At 51.3% G+C, this 14,934-nt stretch overlaps 1 protein-coding gene across 8 annotated transcripts in view; it reads left to right on the forward strand.

Annotated features, from left to right (window-relative positions):
* The window catches only part of MYO1B (myosin IB), a 129,317-nt gene that overhangs the window by 75,111 nt on the left and 39,272 nt on the right, over positions 1 to 14,934 (forward strand). For all 8 annotated transcript variants that reach the window (XM_084892117.1, XM_084892120.1, XM_084892122.1 and 5 more), the window contains exons 8-14: positions 3,736 to 3,834; positions 5,158 to 5,261; positions 6,805 to 6,952; positions 7,202 to 7,320; positions 7,602 to 7,688; positions 9,092 to 9,157; positions 14,407 to 14,511. In XM_084892117.1, coding sequence (XP_084748243.1) covers positions 3,736 to 3,834; positions 5,158 to 5,261; positions 6,805 to 6,952; positions 7,202 to 7,320; positions 7,602 to 7,688; positions 9,092 to 9,157; positions 14,407 to 14,511 — 728 coding nt within the window. The remainder of the gene's footprint in view (positions 1 to 3,735; positions 3,835 to 5,157; positions 5,262 to 6,804; positions 6,953 to 7,201; positions 7,321 to 7,601; positions 7,689 to 9,091; positions 9,158 to 14,406; positions 14,512 to 14,934) is intronic.

A 14,934-nucleotide genomic window follows, 5' to 3' on the forward strand; every position in this document is an offset into this window, starting at 1 on the left:
TTGAGGGCGCTGGGAAAACGTGTAAGGATTACTTTCTTACCTTCTTTCTTACAAGGATTAGACAGTAACGTGGGTCTTACGTCTTGAAGTGTGAGCTCCACACAGACATGCCTGCCCGCCCTCCCGTTGTTGGGTATCCATGGAGAATAAACACGAAACCCTCAGTTCTTTTCCAGGGAGGATTACTGTGTCCTCGCGAATGGGTTTCATGTGGTGCTGGTTACTGTTCGTTCCCACAAGGAAGTTGCCTTGAAGTTTGTGGTAATGGGAACACCCTGGTATTTTGGAGGATCCTTTGCTGGGGAGAGGAAAGGGGTCCATTAGTGGTGAGAGCAGGAGACTTCGCTCTGCGTAGACGGGCTGACTCAGAGGGGGTCACGGGGAGCTGCGGCCTCGGGGACCGGGGTGAGGCGCTGGGCAAACCCCTCCTGTTCTCTCCAAACTGCCCAAAGCCAGCATCAAACTTGAAAAGAAGACAAGACCCGCCAGGTTGCGGGAAAGCCTATTTTGCCTCCTTGTCCGGCCGCCGCTGAGTGAGAGCAGGTTGGCGGCTGGGACCGTGACCCCGGGAAGGGCACAGGCCGTGGGCCCAGCGAGTAGAAAAGAAAGGCAGTCGCGGGTTCTCTTCCCGGAGGAGGCGGGCTGTGCCACGGTCTCACCTGAAGCCGAGAGCATCGCGGAGGGACTGGCATGAGGAGACGGGTGTAAGACAGACACTGGCAAACATCTGGTCATTTGAGATAAAATACGGGAGCACGTCCAGATGTTTGGTTGGTGGGAGATAATATTTCTTTAAGAAAATGCTTTTGTTGATTTCAGAGAGGAAGGGAGAGGGGGAGAGAGAGAAGCCTCCTTGAGGAGAGAGCATCACGGATCGGCTGCCTCCTGTGAAGCACACATGTCCATGTGTTTCTGGGGTCTGCATCCTTTCCGCTGGGAAATTATAAAGAGCAGGCTGAGCAGAAAGCCTTCGCCACCACCGCACTGAAGCCTGGCTCTGTGGCTTGGTAACCGTGGCACGGGGCCTGCTTTTCTCATCTGTGAAGTGGGGCCCCGGGGAGTGAGATAACCAGGAGAAGCACCTGCGGGAGGAAGGGCAGGGCGCGTCCCCTTCCCCGGCCCCTGGCCCCCGCTTCCTTCTTGAATGTGATCGCAATCACCGATCTCTCGGGCGAGCTGCGCGGGTCCAGAAGTGCACCGACCAGCATTCCTTTCCACTTTGAAATCAAGAAAAAATACATTTTTAAAAAATAAAAACGCTACAGCTTACCTCACCCATTCATGTGCAAACTCCTTCAGTCATCAGCCCACTCACTCATTGCCCACCCATGAGCCGGGCACCGTCTGGGAATGAGTGGGCACTTCAGCTGGGAACGCTCCTCTCTGACCGGGCGGCCACCGGCCGGAGCGGGAAGCCGCGGCCTGACTGCGCGCCGTTGTCCGGAGCAGCCCGGCCGCCGTGTCGCGGTGCACCATGTGGCCCTCTCCCCAGTGTGGGAAGTGTTGGTGTCTTGAGGAAGCACCGTGGTTGGCCCGTTGGCATGGGGTTGATGCGTGGCGCCAGGTCATTATCTGTCCTTATCGATAAGGTGTCACTGTCGGGTAGGCTCATGCGTGGGGGACTTGGCACGGTCCTTACCCCAGGGGGAGGCTTGGGGTAGGCTTCGGCGGTGAAGGACACCTGCCCCCTGCCCCTCACCCCCACCCCGTGCTCGTGCTCTCTCTCAGGGCCTGGCTTCCCTCCGTGGGCAGAGCTGCTGCTCTGGTTGTGGGTGGCGGGGGTGAGGTGAGCAGGGGATGCTGGGCGCCAACAGGAGAAGGTCTGTGTGTTTGTAGTCAGTGCCCACTCATTCCCAGATGGTGCCCGGCACACGGGGGGAGCGGTGGGTGTGTGGGCTGATGACTGAAGCAGTGTGCGCATGAATGGGTGAGGTAAGCTGTAGCGTTTTTATTTTTTTTAAATATATTTTTTTCTTGATTTCAGAGAGGAAGGGAGAGGGAGAGAGAGAAAGAAACATCAATGACGAGAGAATCATTGATCGGCTGCCTCCTGCACTCCCTCCATTGGGGATCAAGCCCGCAACCCAGCCATGTGCCCTTGACTGGGATCGAACTTGGGTTCCTTCAGTCCGCAGGCCAACGCTCTATCCACTGAGTCAGACTGGCTAGGCCTGTAGCGTTTGTTTATATATTTTATAATGTAATTGAGCTACTTTCTTCCAGGCTTGAGGGATTTCTGTAAGGATTAGCTTCTCAACGAAGAGCTGTGGGTTCTTCCGTCTGGAACAGGGGTCGGTAAACTGTTTGCCACTCTGTTGACTAATGAGTTTGCCCACCACTGGTCTGGAACGGTGCTGGTGCTCTTAGCCATGGGGCGAATGATGTCAGGCTGCCTTTCAGCCTCCCCCCGATTCTGTCTTCTGTTCTGCACCTCAGCGTTGACCTGCTGGTTGATGGAAATGGCCAGTCCCTAGAGACGATGGACACTGCATAGTCTTTCTCGATGAAAGATGAAATCTTGTCTCCCTGGTGCCTTCCATCGGTTTTCTCTCTTTCGGCTCAGTAGGAAGCCCGCGCTGGGTGAGGCCTTGGCCGCCATCCAGGCCGAAGGACAGGGATGAGCGTTTAAGAGCGCCGCCCCGCCCTGTTGCCCGTAGCGTTGTGTTTATGTGCTTTTGTTCTCTGCTTCTTGGCCCACTTTTAGATTTCCTTGAAACCCGTCTCCTCCTGCTGACAGTGACCTCCTGTGTTTGACCCCTGGGGCTTGGCATGCCACACGTGTGCACTGAACGTGACCTGGGCCGATGCTGGTGTGGATCCCATGACGCGAATTAGGGAGCTCAGTGCCATTTCCCTTCCTTCCTCCTTCCCTTTCTCCCTCCCTCCCTCTCTTCCTCCTTCCTTTCCTTCCTTCCCTCTATCCTTCCCTCCCTTGGAGAAAGTTTGAAAACTTGCAAGTTTACGGGATGAAAATGACCTGGAATCATGACAGCATGCTGTCAAATACCACCGGGTAGCACTGAGTGAGAGCCACCTTTATTCTCCAAGGTGTCCCGCTGTCAAGGACGTGGCTCACTGTTCCCGGGGGCGGGCCAGGGGCGGGCGTGTGGCTGCGCTGCGGGGCCTGCACATGGGTCCGGCGGCCTGACTTCCAGTCGCACTTCCTCTCTCGGCCCATCAGTTTCCACCTGTTAAGTAATTCCTCATAAACGGGTGGGGGACTCCGTGAGAAAAGTCTACAAAAACACCGTCAGACCTCAGACTCTTTAAATGATTTATTACCGTAATTGCTTTGTGGGTGGGTAAAGCCGCCCTTCCTTGCCTGGTTGGACGTGTGAGGCTCCGTGCGGGAGACGCAGATGTCACGCCATGTGAAGGGGCGGTCCGTGTCAGCGTGTTGTCTCCGGGCCGGTGGCTGCGTGTGCTGTGGACCTCGCTGGGCGTGAGGCTGCTGTCTGAGGGACGCAGTGCGTTTCACCGGGGCTTCCCTTAGGGCTGCGTTCCTCCCTGGAACCAGAGGGTTTCTGATGTTTCAGAAACACAACCTCCTGTCTCAAAAGTAGTTTTGACTTCGTACAGTCATAGAACATGGCCTCGAACATGTGCCTGGAACATGTGCCTTCCGGTACTTTTCTATCAATCGGAAACGGGAGAAGACGGGGGAAGGGAGAGGAGAACCGTGGTGGGTGTGAGAGCCAAGCTGACCTGCCCTGGGTTGGTCCTTCTTCCCCGTAGACCTTCTGGAGAAGTCGCGCGTGGTCAAGCAGCCGCGGGGCGAGAGGAACTTCCACGTCTTCTACCAGCTGCTCTCCGGCGCCTCCGAGGAGCTCCTGGGTGAGTGCCTGCTCCAGTCTTCGTGCCAGTGAATGGATGGTGCTCTCTCTCATCACGGCCCGGGCAGGCCATGTCACAGTGTTTTCTAGAGCATTCTCTTCATTTCTTTCTTCTTGAACTATTTCCTAAATTCACCTTTAAAAAAAACATCTTTAGTGTTGAAAGCATTACAAGATGCCCCATTTCCCCCCCACTGACCTCTCTCAGGCCAGCCCCGCCCCCACCCCAGGCCCTCACCGCCCTCTTGTCTGTGTCCACGGGTTATGCTTAGGCTCATACAAGTTCTTTGGTTGATCTCTTCCCTCCTGTCCTCCCTCCCCTTCCTTCCCCCAGAGCATCCTTTTAAAAGTGTCTCACCTGCTCTCCTCTCCTCCTCACACATTTTCCATGACCCTGGTTGAAGAACACAGTGTGTTTGCTTTGCTTCCATGCCAGTGTTGGTTTGATATATGTCCCTGTGCCTCTCCTGTCTCAAGAGGGCCTCCTAAAAGAGCTACACATTGGGGGAGGGGCTAATGATAGCGTAAAAACAGTGAGATGGAATAATAGCTTTATTCCATATGGGGAGAGGGGACGGAGCAGGGAGCTGTGGATGCACACCTGGATGGAAGCATGGTTCCGTGAAGACTGAGAAATAAAGTGGGAAGGCGTTTGCAACTAGAGCTTGAAAACCTCCCCTCTGGATATTTGAGATAATGCGTTAAGTGCATCGGTGCAGCACCCAAGCGCAATAGCCCAGGAAGGAAAAGTTCTGCACAAATGGTTGAGACCGGAGGAGCTCCGGCGAGTCAGCGCCACGTGGGGAGATTCATCCTCAGGAACAGTCGGCAAAGGCCATGGAAGCGGCTCTGGAGTGCCCACTGCACGCGCATGCGTGGGGGGTTACTAGGAAGGGGGGAGCCTGGTCTGCTCAGAGCTTGTGGGTGTCACCCCAGAGGGAGGACTTCTTCCTGGGGGACCCCAAACAAGCCATGAAGTGGTCAGCCTCCCACCCAGCACGCCGCTTTTTGGAACATACCCCAATGTAGTAGTTCAAAAGCACCCCGACACATGGGGTAGGGGGACCCTTATCCCTGCCCTCTATTCAGCATGCCCTGGTGCAGGGATGGCTAGGCAGGTATCCTGTTAACACGAAATAGGACACTGAAGACATTTTATATGATAAACCTATGGAAGGGGCCTGGCCCGTGAAGAATAAATGTGGGAGAACTGGGAACAACCCTGAGAAAGGTGATTTCAGAAAACAGCGATTCCTGGTTTTCCTGTTAAAAGATGGTTCGGGCTGTTGAGGTGGCTGATCGATTTGTGTGTGTGTTTCAACAGAGAAACTTAAACTCGAGCGGGATTTCAGCCGATACAACTACTTGAGTCTGGACTCGGCCAGAGTGAACGGAGTGGACGATGCGGCCAATTTCAGAACCGTGAGGGTAAGCTTACCCTTCTCATTGCTCTTTAAAGTGACAGCGACCGCGCTTTGTCGCTCAGTCGGAATTGGTAACAAATTGTGTCCCCTCGTGCTCCAGAAAGGCTCAGGATTCCGCAAGCCCCGGTTGTGTTTGCGTTGGCTGTGGTCTCTTCGCTAGCGCGGAAGTGCAAGGCGAAGGCCATGCCGTATGGGAGGGAGCCAACGATTTTCCTGTTCGTCAGCAGGAGCCTCTGACTGTATGAGTTTGGAGTTTGACTCTTTTGAGGTTGCACTGAAATTCTGAACTGTTTTCATAACCAGAGGCCAATAGTGCGTTTTCAGGTGGGGAAGTTTAACATGGTCTAGGATAGGGGTGTCGAACTCAATCAGCGAAGGGGCCAAAATCTAAAATCCAGCCTAAATCGCGGGCCGAATGGTTTACTGAACAGTCATAAACTGACAATGTCATAAACTGACAGCGGAGTGCAGTGATGACAGCGCGGTGCGGGCCACATTGCAAGGCCTGGCGGGCTGGATTTGGCCCGCGGGCCTTGTGTTTGACACATGTGGTCTAGGACCATAGGAAGCCAAAACTGTTTTTGAGACAGAAGGTTGTGTTTTTAAGTAACTTCTGAGCAATTGTGACAAAATCAGGAATATTCGCCTTTAGAGAAAGTCTTTTAATTGATAGGCTGTTCTGTGTTCCCGTGGCACTTTGACAATCACTGCTTTCGGGACGTGCTGTGGTAACGGATGTTTACTTCAACCCGAGACAGCGGTGGTGGGGGGTGGGGAGTGGGGGTGAGGGGTGGGCCGTATCCTGGAGGAAACTGGATTGTCACCAGCTCATCTCTGAGGGTGAGCGGGACGCCTTGTGGTTCTCTCCCTGCTCTCTCTACCGCTATGTATGTTAGAAATGCTGGGTGGCCTCGGCATAACCCGACAAGCCGGGCTCTTCTCGGAAAGAACACGTGTCTCCACGGGCGTCCCTATTAAAGCTGTGGACGCCGTCGAAGGCAAGGCCTCCGGAGTCCTGGACACAGTCGTGAGACGTGGGTTCTAGACCAGCCCTCCAAGGACTCTGCCTGGCAAATCGTTGGCACTCAGTGCAAATTTATGACTGAACGGATGTGCCTTGTTACCCACAGTGCCTTGGGTCGGTTTGCAAACTTCATCTTTGCAACCACACTTGTTCTCATGTGTAACGTGAACGAGGAGGTTATGGAAGGTTTTCTTTCCAGCAGTAGAGTTCCAGTATAGAAGATGGATGTATACACACACAGAAACAGGGTGGGAACCCAAGACTCAGCTCCCAGCCTCCTCTGCCTTCCTGTCCCCCTGCCCCCCACCTTTGTCACCGCCCCTGAGGGGCCCTGGGGGCTCCCAGACCCTCAGCTTGAACCCTTGCCCAAGAGAAAGCCCCACTGGATGCTGTATTCCGGGACACTTTGTCTTTTTGGTGGTTGTTGTTTTTGTTACTTCAGAAACAAACGTGTTATGTGATTCATTTAAAAAAATAAATAAGTAAAAGGACTACAGAAAGAACACGGGTGTTTGTCCCCCAGAATGCCATGCAGATCGTGGGCTTCATGGACCACGAGGCCGAGGCCGTCCTGGAGGTGGTGGCCGCGGTGCTGAAACTGGGGAACATCGAGTTCAAGCCCGAGTCGAGAGTGAACGGCTTAGACGAAAGCAAAATCAAGGATAAGAACGGTAAGTCCAGGCAGAACCCGTTTTGTCTGGCCAACGCGTCCTGAGTGTCTGCCCACCATGTTTAATCCAGATAAAGAAGCCTCGCTTTCGATCGGCTCCAAACGGCTTTCTAGTGAAGCTGCCAGAAGCGTGCTCACAGCTGCGCCCGGGGTGTCCTGTGCGGTGTGGGGTGAACGTGCCGCAGAGGGACTCCTGAGCCGGGAGCGTGGCTCTGAGGGCACGCCCAGTCACCATCCTCCCGCCCCACAGAGCTGAAGGAGATCTGCGAGCTGACGGGCATCGACCAGGCGGTCCTGGAGCGGGCGTTCAGCTTCCGCACGGTGGAGGCCAAGCAGGAGAAGGTGTCCACCACGCTGAACGTGGCGCAGGTGGGTGCGCCCAGCGCCCCGACGGGGGGGACTCGGGGTGTCCGATAGTTCGATAGTTTTACATCAGGGGATGCTTGAATTTTATCATCAGGGTATTGGTTACCACTCCTTTACCAGTTCTCAGAGGCTTGACTGGCCATCCAGAGTGTAATGAGAACTGGCTTTGAGAAGAAGTTTGGGATAAAAGAGCTGTAAATGTGTATTTTTTTAATCTTATTTTATGGGAGATAAGCACTGTGGTCGTCGGGGGAATGTTGAGTTTTTCTTTTTCTTTCTTCTAGGCGTATTATGCCCGGGACGCTCTGGCTAAAAACCTCTACAGCAGGTTGTTCTCATGGCTGGTGAATCGAATCAATGAAAGCATCAAGGTACGGAGCCTCCCGAACCAAATAGATTGGTTGCAGTAAATGGCATTCGGAGTATAAACTTCAGGCGGAAAGATACCTTAACTTTATAATCAAATCATTGGTTACCGTGTACCAGGATTGTTCCTTGAGAAGGATTTCCCTCGTGTGGGGTTGAAATCTCTCGGGTTCTGTTTTGCTGTGCCATATGGTGAGCAATCTCTCTAGTGAATGAAACAGTCTTTGCAGACTCACTCTCAGCGTCCTGGCCTCTCTGCTGACTAGTTGGACACCCTGCCCGAAAGGTCATGTGACCCCTCTCGTTACTACCATTCTTCCATCAAATGAGGGGATTGGCCTGGGCGACTTTGAAAGGCCCTGCCTGTTGTGAGACTGAGAAATCCTTTTTCATAATTAAGCATCACTACTGCCTTCCTTAAACGTCATCTGCTATTCAAATTTCTGAAAGATTCCATGCCAACCTCTTATCTCAGACATTTAAAACACAACACTAAGGCCGAAACCGTTTTTGGCTCAGTGGATAGAGCGTCGACCTGTGGACTGAAAGGTCCCAGGTTCGATTCTGGTCAAGGGCACGTTCCTTGGTTGCGGACACATACCCAGTAGGGGGTGCAAGAGGCAACTGGTCGATGTTTCTCTCTCATTGACGTTTCTAACTCTGTCCCTCTCAATTCCTCTCTGTGTAAAATCAATAAAATATATTTTTTTAAAAAAACACAACACTAAGTCACAGTTATGCTGGTAACGAGGCACAGTTGACTTGTAATCTACCTAATAAAGGAGTAACATGCTAATTGGCCGTACCTTTGAGATGCCCACCAGCCAATCAAGGGTGAGTATGCAAATTAACCCAACAAAGATGGCAGGTTAATTTGCATATGCAGGCACTGAGTGGCCAGGGGGCAGGGCGGGATGCTTGTGTCATCACCATGGCAATGACACAGGCGTTCTGCACTACCCCTTGATACTCTGGGCCTCTGGGCAGCAGGGGAAAGCAGAAAGGCAGCTCCATGCCAGAGCAAAGGCAGTGCCAGCAGCCAGGGGAAGGAAGGCCCATTATTGCACGAATCTTCGTGCATCGGGCCTCTAGTGTGTGTGTGTGTGTGTGTGTGTGTGTGTATATATATATATATATATATATATATATATATATACACACACACACACACACACACACATACACACATATATACACACTAGAGGCCCGATGCATGAAATTTGTGCAAGGGGCTCGGCCCTCGAAACCCACCCCAGCTACTTTGCAGCCCTGGGCCCCAAGCACTGGTCTTTCCGAAAGATCGTTCTGCCGTCTGGTCTAATTAGCATGTTAGCTCTTTGCTAACCTTGCTGTGCGTTTAGTGTCACTTTCATGCCTAAATTAACCCATCACTTTGAAACTTTTGAAGGCACAGACCAAAGTGAGGAAGAAGGTCATGGGCGTTTTGGACATTTACGGCTTTGAAATTTTTGAGGTACGCTTTTTTTCTTCTTTTTTTTTTTTTTTTTTTGTATTATCTTTGTTAATTTCAAAGAGTTGGAAATTAACTCTTCCATAGACAATATTTATATAATTAATGTAACTTCAAATCAACCAATGACCTCTGTGCAGATATAACAGGATGTGTGTGTGTTTGGATGTGTTTTGAGTACGAAGAGTGGCATTTTGGAAACACTGCTGTGTGTAACAGAACTTCCTGTGTTAGCACCTGACTTTTGAAATGGCAAATGCAGAATTCTTAGCGGGAAATTTCCAACAAGGTGTGTGGACATTATTCCTGAGGTGTTCATTTATTTGTAAGCTGTTTGGAAAGAGGCAGGATGGTGCTGCGAAAAAGGAAGGAACAGCTGGGCTCTGGCCATGCCAGCAGCGCCAGTCACTTCGTTTCTGTGCGACCCACACGGGGGTCGGGGGAAGAGGGGGTGCTGAGTTAGAGGTTTAGTGGGTCTCACCGGCTGTGTTCTTACACGACGAATTCTGCCTCAGGGTTGAAATAATTTCTGCTGAAGTTTGTAATGAAGTTTTAAAAATATATTTTTTTTTATTGTCTTCATTGTGCTCTCTGTTTGCCCGTCTACATCTTCTCAGACAATCCTCCAAACATCTTGGTTTTAACAACTTCCTTATTTTATAAATAGATTTAGTTGGGGAAGTCAGAATAAAAATTTGGTTGGGCACTCCCACATGCCCTTTGGTACCGAATTAGCACACGTCTTTCTCCTTCTAATACATACATATCCCAACGCCCCGCTCCGCTGTCCTGGTGCTCTGAAAAACGGGAATCCGTGAAGGTCAGAGGCCCGGGGGGTCGAGCGCCCGGGAGCCAGGTCACGGGGCCGTGGCCTCGGGAGGAGGGGGCAGAGCACCTCAGTGGTGAACCTGAGAGTGTCTGTGACGCTGTCTGCATGCGTGGAAATAACCTGAGCTCTGAGAGGAGCCGTCTTTGTCCCATGAACACCGACGGCAGGAGTGAGGGTTGGTGGTTAGAACACCCTGGGCCTCGCTTGACTCAGTGGACAGTAAAGGCCCCGAAGTTTCTGTTTCCGAATCCTGCCTGGTGGCCTCCCTGACTGTTCCCAAGGACACGGCTTCAGCTGAGCTGGCAGAAACCTGGCATGCATTCGGTCCTTCTCTGAACAGGAGCTGGAGCTGATGCCCGGCAGCGTAGGGTGCTGGCCCGCGGGCTGGGGGCCACATTCCTGGGCGCGGGGAGCCACGCAGGCCGCGTGAACCTCCCGGCAGCCTGGGAAGCGGATTCGTGGAGCACTGATGCCTGGCATTGGGTGAAGTGCATTCAAACTCACAGAGAAGCCCTGGCTGGTTTGGCTCAGTGAATAGAGCATCGGCTTGCGGACTGAAGGGTCCCAGGTTCGATTCCTGTCAAGAGCATGTATCTTGGTTGCAGGCACATCCCCAGTAAGGGGTGTGCAGGAGGCAGCTGATCGATGTTTCTCTCTCATCAGTCTTTCTAACTCTATCCCCCTCCCTCTCTGTAAAAAAAAAAAAAAAAAAAAAAAAAAAAAATCAATAAAATGTATTAAAAAACAAAAACAAAAAAAAACCCGCAGAGGAGGAAAGCCCAGCCATACATCCAGGAGAACATAAGCCCGGTTTTGTGCAGGAGGAAGGTTATAATTCAACCGCTCCAGTTCTCCACAGCTCAGTCTGGATGTTCTTAGAACTGAAAACATGGCCTTTGATCTGTGGGTAATATTTAGAGCATCTCTCTCTAAAATAATAAATGCCATCCCTTGGAAGAATGAAATTAAACTCGGCAGTGCTGACCATCTAAAGTGACTCGGCTTTTCCCTAAGTACTTGTGAGGTAGGCCTTAGGATGGAAGGAGCTAGCTGCGCTCTGCCCCGATGCTTTCTGTTTTTGTTTTGCTCTTTCAGCGACAGGATAGGTCAGAGAGCCAAGCTTTTGTTCAGAGTCTCCAGAACGCTCTAGCACCTTGCTTGTGCTTGAAGGGGAGACACCCGGCTATAGCACAGGGGTGGGCTGCACGGAGTGGGTCCCACAGAGGAGGGTGGCATGGGGGGCGGGATTGCGGAGCTGGGGGAGGGAGGACCTGGATCTCGCTGAACTCCTCACCTTTTGGTGACCTGCAGCTGCCCGCCCTGACTCTGGGTGGATGCCACGCACGTGCTATTTTTTTCCTGGTAATTCAGAATGGGAGGCTTTAGGCTCCGAAGCCTTAGGGCTGCGAGCGAGTCACGGGGCGTGTCACTACGTCAGTCAGACCCTTTTCTCCCCGAAGAGGTCTCGCCTCTCAGAGCCTCCGCTCAGACATTCGTGTAGGTCCACGTGTCTGAATCTAACGCGTTACGCCATCAGGAATACAGAAGTAACGCCTGGACGGCCCTCCTGCCATCCACACCGCCATTAACTGTCCCTAAGAGTTTACTCCCAGGCGTTTGTTGCACACGAAGCGCTGACTGCACGTGTGTATCTGTCCCTTCATACCAGGATGCAGCGAGTGTCCCGTGTGCCATGGGGCCTGTGCGTGCCTGGGTGACGTGCTTTCCCATCCATGCACACGGCAGCGAGGCCATCAGCAGCCATGTGGGCACTGACAGAGTCCTCGCAGGGTGTTCAGAGACCGAGGAGAGTCAGTGTCGCTCTGACCGCTCTGCGCGCGGTGCTGTGGCCGTGAGGCTGCGCTCTGGGCCCTCATTCGTGTGTGTCCCGTGGCCTGGCCTTGGGGTGTCCTTCAGGCTGTGCACAGCTGCGTCCTGGGTCTGAGCATACTGCTCCCATCCCCCCAGCACCTGCCATTGGGAGATTTAGTATAAAAATACACAGCCTCTTGCCGAAATCAGTTTAGCTCAGTGGATAGAGCGTCAGCCTGCGGACTAAAGGTCCCAGGTTCGATTCCGGTCTAGAGCATGTACCTTGGTTGCGGGCACATCCCCAGTAGGGGGTGTGTAAGAGGCAGCTGATCGATGATTCTCTCTCATTGATGTTTCTAACTCTCTATCCCTCTCCCTTCCTCTCTGTAAAAAATCAATAAAACATTTATTAAAAAAAAAAAAAAAAAAAAAGCCCCACGGCACAGCCTTACCCAATTACTAGGGAGGATGTATTCTATGAATTTGTTTTCTAAAAAAATAAAAACAAACATAAAGACCTGCTCATATAAACCGTTAAAATACTGATTTTTATCTCTAAGGTTTTCATTTGTGCTAGTAGCATTCTATGAGGGCCTATTTTACCAAACGAAGAAAATCAGAATTTCTCCCGTATGTAATGTTGTTATACTGGTTATAACAGTAATAACAACAGTAATAGTAATATATCTCTACCCGATTGGCTGCAGCTTCTAACCTAATGGTTAACCTCTGAGGACTGCAGCACCTGGTTTTAAGTCTTTATGCGAAGATGGGGACTGGAGACTGCCTTTGTGTCTAAGACTCTGTTTATTGAAAGTATTGAGCATCAAGATGTGACCTTTATAAACTTTGGGATTTAAAAAAAACACCCTTTATCCTTGACTGCATTTAACATGAAAGGATCAGCCGTGACCGTATACATGTGTGATCTACGGTTTCTAGTCCAAAGTCCTCTGATTAGCTGGGTCCTCCCTGTGGTGAGCCGACTTCCAGGGGAAATGTGGCCAGCTGCCTGCGCTTTGCACGTGTCCTTTCAATACTTACGTCCCAGGTGGGGCCACAGTTGAGTTGAAAAGATCAGGTTTCCTCGCTTTTATTGTTTAAGGGGAGGTTCAAAGTCCGGAAGTTCCATGGATCCACAGGGAGGGGCGATCAGTTCTGTGGCTTGCTGACCCTCTCAGCTCACTCATTTTCCTGTGCCTGCCCTCCCCCGCCCCCTCGGGGGGAGAAGAGTCAGGCTGATCCTGGTGGGGTCCCACCATCCTTTGCTCCCAATACCACCGTCTGTGTGTCTGTCTCTCCCTCTCTCTCTCTCTCTCTGCAAAGAGGAGGGATAGAGTTGAAACCCACCAGTTTTATTACCAGAACTACCTCTTCCTAGACCATGTGGTTTCGATGAAGGGTGTCCATTCAATAGACGAGCATTTTGTGCCTCCAGGACAGGGGTCCTCAAACTTTTTAAAGTGGGGCCAGATCACGGTCCCTCAGAGAGCTGGAGGGCCGGACTATATGAACTACTAATTCCTACTGTAACACCTCGGCTGCGCTCACTGCCCAAAAAACCTGGCGGGCAGGATCAGACTCCTCTGCGGGCCCCATGTGGCCCGCGGGCCGTAGTTTGAAGACCCCAGCTCCAGGATATACCTCCCAGTGGATTGACTGTTCAGAGATGGTTTAGGCATGGATCACCGCCCTGATTTCACAGGAGATAGCTCTACTAGGAAGGAGAAAGTGCTGAGAGTCATAAGAGTAGTAGCTCTGTGAGCCTCTGAGGAGAGATTATTTCTAAGTAGGAGACGGTTTTGACATGCTGATTCCGTGAGTTGTTTTTCTGTAGGCATGCCGTTCACTTATTGGCTCATCAGATGCTTATGGAGTCTATTCATTGGCTCATCAGATGCATATGGAGTCCATTCATTGGCTCATCAGATGCATAGGGAGTCCTTTCACTGGCTCATCAGATGCATATGGAGTCCATTCATTGGCTCATCAGATGCATATGGAGTCCATTCACTGGCTCATCAGGTGCATGTGGAGTCCATTCATTGGCTCATCAGGTGCATATGGAGTCCATTCACTGGCTCATCAGGTGCATATAGAGTACTTATTAAGTGCTAGTTGGGGTGCTGTTGTGCCTACATTGTGAACAAGGGACCTATAGTTAGAAGTGTACCTTCTCATGAGACAGATGAACAACAAACCAATCAATAAATATGTACACACATCTATACACACAGGGAGACCTTCATGAGCTCCAAAGTTACACGTGAGAGTAGATAGAAGGTTAAAAACTTGGGTGACAGGTTATGGAGCTCTGTTTTTTCCTTCTGAATCTTCAGGGGGAAATGTGTTTGTTTATATTCTTCACTGTGTGTGGGATGTTCCACTGAAAATCACGATCCTTCACATACTGCCTCCATGTGTGTCCTCCATTCATTCGCTTGCCCCATGGACGTTTCTTACGTGTCTCAGAGTGTGAGCCTCCGTCCTGGGGACTGTGTGCCGGGCCCCAGGTCAGTTTGAGGCCGGGTGTGACGCTGCTCGCGGAGTGAGAGGTTAGAGGTCACGGTTGTGGGAGAGCTGATGGCATGGTTCCTTGTTTTCCGTACAGGACAACAGCTTTGAGCAGTTCATCATCAATTACTGTAATGAGAAGCTGCAGCAGATCTTCATCGAGCTCACCCTTAAAGAAGAGCAGGAGGAGTACATACGGGAGGTAATGTGGACATACCATTTTTTTTGCTTGTTTTTTAAATATATTTTATTGATTTTTTTTTCTTTTTTTTTACAGAGAGGAAGAAAGAGGGATAGAGAGTTAGCAACATTGATGAGAGAGAAGCATTGATCAGCTGCCTCCTGCACACCCCCCACTGGGGATGTACCCGCAACCAAGGTACATGCCCTTGACTGGAATCAAACCTGGGACCCTTCAGTCTGCAGGCCAATGTTCTATCCACTGACCCAAATGGTTTCAGCGACATATAGTTTTTAAATGTCCCCTGTTCATGCAGGATACAGATTCTGGATTCAGAGGCTGTACAGCCCTGACCCTACAATCAGTGTCCCCTAAGTGCAGCTACCTGCTGTCTTTTGAACATTAATTTTGTCTGACATCTGGGCCAATGGGGATTTCCCCCCC

The sequence above is a fragment of the Pipistrellus hanaki genome (genome assembly GCF_964339955.1).
Source record: "Pipistrellus hanaki genome assembly, chromosome: 8".
Classification (NCBI taxonomy): domain Eukaryota; kingdom Metazoa; phylum Chordata; class Mammalia; order Chiroptera; family Vespertilionidae; genus Pipistrellus; species Pipistrellus hanaki.